General features: G+C 42.7%; 1 protein-coding gene across 1 annotated transcript in view; it reads right to left on the minus strand.

Moving 5' to 3' along the window:
* Positions 1-4790, minus strand: part of LOC150009430 (ATP-binding cassette sub-family A member 17-like) — a 42208-nt gene extending 37418 nt beyond the window's left edge. The window contains 5 exon segments of the mRNA XM_090279369.1: positions 996-1215; positions 1984-2117; positions 2120-2187; positions 2365-2563; positions 4751-4790. Of these exon segments, the coding sequence (XP_090135495.1) occupies positions 996-1215; positions 1984-2117; positions 2120-2187; positions 2365-2563; positions 4751-4790 (661 nt within the window).
* Between the last annotated feature and the right edge of the window lie 5100 nt (positions 4791-9890).

Below are 9890 nucleotides of genomic sequence, written 5' to 3' on the forward strand. Positions count from 1 at the left end.
AAACAAAAGCTTACCATGAGGCAGCTCACCTTCCCCTCCACCCCTAGCTGCCCTAGACTCAGGGGACTATCAGGAGATGGCAACTGTCAAACTGCCAACCTGCTGGCTGTACAAGGGGGCAACTTAGCCTGTCCTGTACTGCTTACATATTTCAAGCCTCAGAACTCCTTAAAACCACACTCTGCCCTGACCCTCGCTGCTGGTGTCTGCTCCCCAGCCCGCTGTGTCGCATACTCAATGAACCATCTTGTTCAGCATTTGGCTGGTGGCCTTCTCTAACTCTGCTGAGTCCTGAAACCTAACAGTAAGGATAACAAGAAAGCAGATGTTATGACTATGGAGCTGATAACTACCGGACTGAAAATTAAAAATATTTAGAATTAACATCACTACATTAGTTTATCTGCACCAATAGAAATGCCTCTTTTCTACTGATGTAATTAATTGTTCCCTTCCCTTTCCTATAAATACCCTTTGCTTTTGTTGCCTAATTGGAGCACTGTTTGGGCTTTTGCCTGAATCAGTGCTTCCTGAATAGCTATTCTTTGATCTCAAATAAATGCTTGCTGCCTCTCACTTTGGTCCTTTATTTCTGAGTTAACACCAGAAAGCTCCATAAGTTCTCTATTTAGTCAACCGCCTTCCCCCCAACTCTGAGGCAACTGCTTTTCTGGCTCTGTCACCAGGATCACAGGGTGTGCTGTCTTCTGCTCCACACCATGTTGTGACAGTCATCCACAGTGCCCCATGTGGAAAGCAGCTGCTCCTTTTTTGTTGCTGAGTACAAGCCTTGGATGAGTATAACCACCCTGTTCATCCATTCTCCTGCAGCCGTGTGTTTGGGACATGACCAGTTTGGGGCTCTTCAGACTACGGCTGCTGAGAACAGCCTCCCACCAGTCTCTGGTAGACACATGTTTTCATGAGTGCAGCTTCTGTGGCTGCTGACAGAAGAATCAAAGCTCTATGTCATGTGTAGGTATGATGGTTCTCACCTTTTACTCTTGTGACTGAGATAAGAATAAAGGGTCCAGTGCTCAAGAAGGTGAGCATTATGATGAGCTTAACACATGCACTACCTGCACTGTCAAAGCAGAAGCTGGTCAGGTAGATGAAGGGGATGATAGCCAAGTCATAGAGCGTGAGCATCAAGATAACAGCAGGGATGTTTTCCTGGTGTGTGAAAGCTTCTTCATTGTAGTACAAAAACACCACCTTAGGAAAAGGGTGGGGGAATTTGAAAAAGACACTAAGAGTCGATCCCAAGCATTAGAGAAAAAGCATGATAATGTCAATTTTAAAAACGAGGTGTTAGTAATTTAACACAGGCAATTCCCTTCATCCAACAGGGTGGAGAGAGCAGGCTCTGCCCCTGGAAATCGGGGGCTCAGAGACATTTACAAAGCACCTAGGCAGAACAAAGGAGGACATAATCTATTCTACACAAATGACCAGGGAGTGCCAAGCTGCACAATTCAATCGCAACAAATATTTGCACCCTCAATGCCCTAGGGAGCTATTTATGGACTACAAACACGTGTCCCCGTGGCACTGCTCTCAGGATCCCCTTCCACCTTTTTCAGTAGGAATGCCTCCACTGAACCTAAAAGAAAGCAGAACATCTACCTGAGAAGTGGAGGAGGAACGACTTGCCATTGGCCTCACTCCAACCCCGGCTCCTGACACAGCCTTACCCTCAATTCCAGTGATACCTTTGGCCTGCAGGGCCACCTCCTAAGGTGACAGTTTAGGAATGACACAGAGGAGACCCTAGAGCACGCCCCTCTGCTCCAAATGATGCTGGGACCTGAATCATCTTTTACTGAGGCTCAACAATAAAGGTGCTTTCACACCCTTGGTCACCAATCAGGGGCTGAACTACCAGCCTAGAATTCCAGTCTGGTTCTGGTTCCTTTGCAGGTTCCCCAAAGCAAGCTGCCTGGGGCACGCAGGGGAAGAGCCCCAGCACCATGTATCCCTCACCAGCAACGGCAGAGTGGAAACGAGGAAGCAGATGAGGTCCCACAGCAGTGCCCAGAGCCAGAAAGTGGCCACATAAACTCCACTGACAAACTGGATGTGCTTGGCCTGAATGGATCTCTCTTTGACTGTCAAATGGAAAAAGAGCTAGACAGGAAAGCTACTCCAAAAAGCAAGCTGATAACAAGATAATGTCCTTTAGGGCCCCTGTAAAAGCACATGAGGAGAGAGGTAGCAATTTAAGTAGAACTGCTGGCAGCAACCACCCTCCAAAATAACAATTTGTAGTTAAAACAAGAGATAAGCAAAGGAAGAAAGAGGTGGTAAATGCGGAAGTACTGCAGGTAGGAAAGCTTTAACTTGAAGGAGACAAATTACACATACTCATATAGGATACTCTCAAAGGTCTCCATGGTTGACTGAGGTTGAGGGTGGTTGAATATGATAATTGAAGCCCTGGCACCAGAAAGAAGCTTGAAGAGAAAATTATTCACCAGCACTAATGCCAAAGCAGGGGAATGGTACGCCTGGTTATTGAACAGTGCTGTCACTATGGTGTGGTTCTTCACATCTTCAAAGGAAGCTATGATCAAAGGTAGTTCTGATCAAAGCTCTCAAGCTCCTCTTCTGCCTTTTTCAGTAGAAATGCCTCCACTGAACCTAGAAGAGAGCAGAACATCTATCTGAGAGCTTCGCACCCAGTGGGACAAGAAGAACTTGCTACTGGCCTCCCTCCAGCCCTTGCTCCTTTTGACTGTCTCATCACCAACCTTCACCCACATCTGAAAGTGAGTCCTTCCTGACCTGGCCTTGCCCTCAATTACAGTGATCCTCTTTGCTCCTAGGGTCACTGCCTGCCTGAATCCCGTGGCCCTGGTCACAATAAAATTTGACTGGAGCAGTAAAAACAAACAAACCCCAAAAGTCTCATCGAGTCCTCTTAAATTTCTTTCAGCTCTATCTACTCTCCTTCTTCCCCACAGACTATGTGACCCTAATGGAGATCCTTGCTTTCTGTGTAGTTCCTCCAGTCTCTGCATGAGAGGACACATCTGATCACATTGTGCTCCACTGAACAAGTTCAAGTGAGTCCCACTGCCTTGGGATAAAGCCAAACTCCTTCACATACCCTACAGTGCCCAATTACTCTCCAAACTCAGCTTTTCCTTTTCAAGTTCTAGCCATACTTAAGGACTCATGTTCCTCATGCCTACAAAAGCTCTTCTTGAGGTTTAGAATGTTCTTCCCTTTCTGTGGGTCACTTTCTATTCAGACCTCAGGCTCTTATTCTGAAGTCTCCTCAGGCCCTCATGGCTGAGATATGTCTATGTGATCCCAGAGCACTTCATTGTTATCGTCAATTTGCATAGTAACTACTGTCACTTATCCATAGGACCTCTGGGCTAGAAACTTATTAAATGTCTGGCAATAACATTGGTCATCATTGTACTTCCAGCATATATGTAAAATATTTGAAAAATCTGGCATTCTGGAATCTTTAGTGCTGGGAGGGGCCTTCAATCACAGCAATGACAATAATGATAATCATACCACTGACTGAAGGCTCACTGAGTGCCACCTGAGCAAAACCGTTGATAGGCATTCCTCAGGGAATCCTTGTGACTTATTATTCTCTTCATTTACATATGAAGAAAGCAAGACTTGGAGAGGCAGGGCACTGTGATACAAGTGTATAGTATGATGTTTCTTTTTTGTGCCATTTTTCTATATCATGTTCTGCATTTGATTTCTTTATTATAAAACATAATTACTTAAAATTTTTATTTTTAATCAAAATAAAACATGACTATAATTTTAGGAATCAAATAATTATACAAGACTTATAATGAGAAATGGCAGTGCCCTGGCCTATCATTCACCATCCCCATGCCTGCTTATCAGAGGCAACCACTTTCCAACCTTTTAGCTAATGTTTTCTCCAAATTGCTGGATAGCACACTTATCTATTTTTTAAATTGTATTTATTTTTTAGAGAGAGGGGAAGAGAGGGAGAAGGCGAGAGAGCGAAACATTGATATGTGAGAGAAACATCTATCAGTTACCTCTCGCATGCCCCCAACTGGGAACCTGGCCCACAACCCAAGCATGTGCTCTGACTGGGAATCAAACCAGTGACCTTTCAGTTTGCTGGCCAATGTTCAATCCACTGAGCCACACCAGTCAGAGCAACACATTTATCTATTGACAGCCTACTGTGGAAGCAAGGATTTTGTTCTCTTATGACTATCCCTGCCCCTATGTTCTTCCTCTCCCCTCTCCTGCCTCTAGAGTTGTATCACAAATTTGGTTAAATCAAGAGTCAGTTTTGACATTCTTATGACTAAGTAAAAATTATTCACGGCTGAGCCAAGTAGTATATTATGATATTTCCTTTTTTTGTACAAGCTCCCTTTCCCCCCTCAGAGTTAATATCCTTTTTCTCATTTGCTTAGTTTTCTCTACATCTATCACCAAGTCATCCATAAACTCCCTTGATAGAAGTGTAAATTTTTTCTCAATACATTCAAACATATCAGATAACTTATTAGTTTCATTTTTGAACATGCTTTAGTCCCTTGAAAGACGCAATTTTGTCCCATTTCTAGGAACCCTCCCTATTCTGTCACTTGGGTTTGAAAGATGTTTTTTTCTCAGACTTCTGGTTATTCAGTCTGATTTCAGGGAATATCACATGGCTGAAAGGACATGGCTTCACTACAAGAAATCATAGGACTGCTTCATGCCCTATTATCCTGGGCCTAGTACTTACTCAGGATCTCCAGAGGAATCTGTTCCTCAGCCACAAGCATATCCGCAAAATGTTCTAAAAGCTTAGGACCTAGCCTGGAATTCGAAGAAATAAAAAATGGAACAATAGTTTGACCATATGTTTTTAGAGCCAGTTTCAATGGGACATTTTCCATGATTATTCTGAAGTTGAGGGATGCGAGGCTGATGTATAGTGATCACCAGAGGCACCAGGATCTGTATCAATAGCATCATTATCCAGTTGTGCCAAGAATATATAACCTTTTTCAGTACCATGGCATAAAACTGTTGGCAGAGAAGACTGAGCTACAATAAAAAAGGGAGATACACCATTAACATTGTCACAGATAGAAACTGACAGGTAGTTAAGTGGTCCCTGGCTCATGTCTAACTGTATTCTCTCACAATTGTCTAACATTTTGATTTTGTTCAAAATTGGCTTCAAGTTAAAATTCCTTGACCTAATGATTTGATTGACATTTAATGACAAAAAAAAGGGCAAAGACTGGAAAGAGTCTGGAAGACTACCCTAAACAGATACCAAATGTAAGCATGGTACAATTTTTTTTTTTTTACCTACTAAACTGGTAAAAATTTTAAGTTGATGAGGATGTGGGGAAAATACCACTGCTGAGGTTTTAATTTGGTACAAGAAAACAAATTAGCTGAATGAATAAAATTTAATTTAATAGTCACATAGTCTTCAACCTAGAAATTCTACTTCTAGTAATGTATCTTACCAGTACACTTGCATAAATATGCAAGACCCATGCACAGGATGTCCCTGTGCCACTGACGGTAAATGTCAAGTGTGTAGTCATGTGCACTGACATCCCAAGGTCTAGAGTTGGGCCTGGGGGTGGGAGACACTGGAGGTTAACACCACACGTTCCCACTCAGCTTCTCTGTGACACTGAATGAGCCGAGACAGGAAGGAGGTCCTTCAAGCCCCAGGTGCTGGTGTTTCTTGTGCATGAATTATCTACCTAAAAGCCTTTAATGTGATCAGGTCAGAGTCAGATATTCCTAGGTTCCTGGCCCCAAATACTAACAAATCCCTGAAAGTTTCTACTAAACAGCCCCCAAGTTTCCCATATTTGACATGATGGAGGATACATGTACCCTAAATGTTCAAAGGCACTGCTATTGACTTGTCTGAGGTTACACCCTGAGAAAGATTCCTGGGAAGACTCTGAAGCTGCCTCTAAAAGGAAAGCTTGGCCAAGTGGAGGCTGGATAGATCCTTGCTGGGGGCTGGCAAATAACCTCCTGCACAGTGCAGGCGGCTGGCCTAGATGACCCCCAAGACCCTTTCCAACTCAGAGGCTCCATCGATGACAGCTTCTCCTTTACTATGTGATTCAAGATTACAAAACAATGAAATTAATCTCTTTACTAACCCATAAAAACCAGTCTTATTAGTTTACAGTAATACCTTGTAAAGAGCTAAATCAAGACCACCTTATAAAATTCACAATACTCTTTTTTCAACATTAGAAGAATATTACAGGTGTCCCTGTATTTCGTAAGGAGGTATATATATATTTAAGATTGCATTTACTTATTTTTAGAGAGAGGGCAAGGGAGGGAGAAAGAAAAGGAGAGAAACATCTATGTGCTAGAGATACATCGATTGCTTGACTCTCACACTCCCCCAACTGGGGTCCTGGCCCACAACACAGGCATGTGCCCTGACTGGGAATCCAACAGGAGGCCCTTTGGTTCACATGCCAGCACACAATCCACTGAGTCACACCAGCCAGGGCTTTAACAAATTTTAATTTCAGGTGGTACAATACGTGATCTGTTTTACAATGAAAGATTAAAGAGAAAGATTAAATATGTTTTTTGGCCAGTAGATTTAGTGTTTTTATTCTTTTCTTTTTTTTCTGGTGAGAGAAATAGCCAAGACCTTTGCTGTGATCTTTTCTGATACTTTCTTCAATTGGGTTAATCGCAGTCAAAAAAAAAAAAAAATCAGCATTTTGCCTTTGAATCAGAGCAGAGAGCATGGTATTGCTGAAACCTAGTACAGCCAGGCTTTATGCCTAAAATCTGCACATTTTTTTGTAAGCCCCTGCAAAATGTCAATATATACTTCTTGACAGAATAATTCACGATTCCAAGAATGAAACCAAAACTGCTTTCTTGTATGCATTCAAAATATTAACTCACCCCAGTGTTTGGGTGCATTGGCAGGCTGGACTGTATTGAGAACGTTTAATTCTTGAATAAAGATGTTTAATTCTGTTAACAGGTACTCTGCTCACCAGGGAATAAGAATGTACAGAGAGAAGTTTGGTGGTATGGATATCTGTACTGGAATCTACCAACTGATTAACCCTAAAGCAAACCAAAAACAAAAAGAAGTAAAATTCTCAAAATCACAATTCATTTCATTTTGTTTGAATTTTAAGAATAAAAGTCATGTAAAGTTTGAAAAAAATAAAAAGTTAGGAAAAGAATAGCGAGGGGAAAAGAAGCTAGATTATATACTGCTAGCAAGTATACACTGGCCAGAAAGGTCTTAAATAGACACCAAATATCGAATTACCTGACCTATGGCTTTTCCAAAGAACTGAGGTTAACATTAGCCAGAACAGATTCATTGTTTTCCTTAAAAGGTACCATATGCAAATTAAAACAAAAATAAAATACTACTTAATATCTATTTTATGAGCAATACTGTAAATTATAGAACAGCACTTCAGACACTCCAGACCAGGAGTTGGTAAACTATGGCAATGGGCCAAATACAGCCAAGGCCTTTTTTCTGTATGGCCATGAGCTCAGAATGAATTTTACATTTTTAAATGATTACATGTTAGATGGCTATCTAAGTACCTCTATAACATCCTTGATTATGCCACGAAGCCTATGTAGCCTAAAATATTTTCTCTCTGGCCCCTTAAGAAAAAGATGTATTCATTGTTGGCAGCAAACTGTTAACAGGTCAAGAAACAATTTTTTTTTCATAGTCATTGGGCCAGTTATTCTATTCCTGGGACTTTGTCACAACAAAACAATCCAGCACTGGCTGTTGTAGCCCAGTGGATTGAGCACCAGCTGTGAACCAAAGGGTCACTGGTTCAATTCCCAGTCAAGGCACATGCCTGGGTTATGGGCCAGGTCCCCAACTGAGGGTGTGCGAAAGGCAACTGTACACTGATATTTATTTCCCTCTCTTTCTCTCTCCCCTCCCATCTCTCTGAAAATAAATGAAAAAAATCTTTAAAAACAAAAAACAAAAAGAACAGTCCATTTTAATTCATTTTTCCCTTCACAATTCTGTCAAAGATGGTGTATTTGTTATCTATTTCTGTGACACAGATTATTTCAACATTTAGCAGCTTAAAACAATAGTAAACATTTATTATCTCATACAGTTTTTACGGGTCAGGACTTTGGGAGTGGTTTGGTTGGCTGGTTCTTCCTCAAGGTCTCTCACCAGGCTGCAGTTCTCTAAAGGCTTCACTAGGGAAGAAGGCTGAACTTCCAAGACTGCACCCTCACATGGCTGTGGGCTGGAGGCAGTGGGTGCTAGCTAGTTTAGTAGCTAGCTCTATACGTGTAGTTCTAAAAAGGATGTTGGCCGATATTTTATTTTATTTTTTATTTATTTATTTTTTTTAGGATGTTGACTGATATTTTAATTAACATTAATGACTTCTGGTCAAGATGGCAGCATAGGTAAACATGGCTCACTGCCTTGCACAACCACGTCAAAATTACAACAAAACTATAGAACGCCCATCACTCAGAACCAAAAGAATGAAATTGAATGAAATTCTGACAACTACAGAATTAAAGAAACCGCATCCATCCAGACTGGTAGTAGGGGCAGAGATGTAAAACAGTATGGTTCCACGTCCACATGTGGTGGATAAAAATTCAGGAGGGAAATTTCAAAAGCGAGGAGTCCCAGTCCAACACTAGGACCCCATCCAAGGATTCCAGTGCGAGGAAGATAAGTTCCCATAACCTCTGACTGCAAAAACCAGTGGGGATTGAGTCAGTTGAAGAAACTGCTTGAGTCCCAAAGCAGTTCCTCCTAAAGAACCTACACACAGACTTACTTAGTCTCACTCCCTCTGAGCTCCAGCACCGAGGTAGCAGCTTGAAAGGCACCAGTGGCATGCAAGGAAGAAATGAAGTGTCTGGCATCAAGGCAAGAGCTGGGGTCAGCTTTCTCCCAGATAGAAAGGGGGCAGAGGCCATTGACCCTTTTCTGAACCTGCTCCCCAACAGAGCCACAGAGCTGGCAGGTGGATGCCATATCTGAGACTCCACCAACCTGGCTAACACTGTTTGCCCCACTCTGGAGATCCCCGGAGACTATCTTATCCTACTTACAGGCCCACTCAAGCTGTTAAAAGTGACTTTTCCACATGAATGGTGGGTCTTGGCTCATGCTTCACAACTTCCTAAATCCTATCAAACAAGCAACACCTGGCATCAGTGAGCCCTCAGCCCCCATACCTCTTGCTAAGCAGCCCCAGGCCCAGCCCTAGCATCGGCCAGCCTAGATTCACAGCTCAGCCTCACTTGGGAATCTCCAAGCTCAGCACAAGTGTCAGCCATCTCAGATTGCTTTATAGTTCAGGCAGGGTGGCCCTGGGAAAAACACAGGTGGGGCCTGACCTTGGCCTACATCACCAGGAAACCCCAGGGCCAATGCACCCAGTGGACAACTACAGACCATGTTGGAGCACCACCACCCTGCCTCTGCCTGATCCTCCATGGAGGGTGGAGGTCGGTGGTCAGTGGTCAGCCAATCATTGCAGCTGACTGGTCTGGGTAAATTTCTCCCATTGACCTGCCAATAACAATCAAGGCTCAACTAAAAGAGGAGAGTGTACTCAACACACACAAAGGGCATGCCTTGTGTACCCAGCTTGGGTGATAAGAGAGGCTGTGCCACTGGACTCTACAGGACAGCTATTACATTAGGCCATGCTACTAAGACAGTGAGTCATAGCAGCTATACCTAATACACAGAAACAAACACAGGGAGGCAGCCAAAATGAGGAGACAAAGAAACATGGCCCAAATGAAACAATACATCAAAACTCCAGAAAAAGAGCTAAACAAAATGGAGATAAGCAATCTATCAGGTGCAGAGTGCAAAACACTGGTTACAA

This window comes from Furipterus horrens, unplaced genomic scaffold, assembly GCF_987537825.1.
Source record: "Furipterus horrens unplaced genomic scaffold, mFurHor1.1.pri manual_scaffold_5, whole genome shotgun sequence".
In the NCBI taxonomy this organism is placed as follows: Eukaryota; Metazoa; Chordata; class Mammalia; order Chiroptera; family Furipteridae; genus Furipterus; species Furipterus horrens.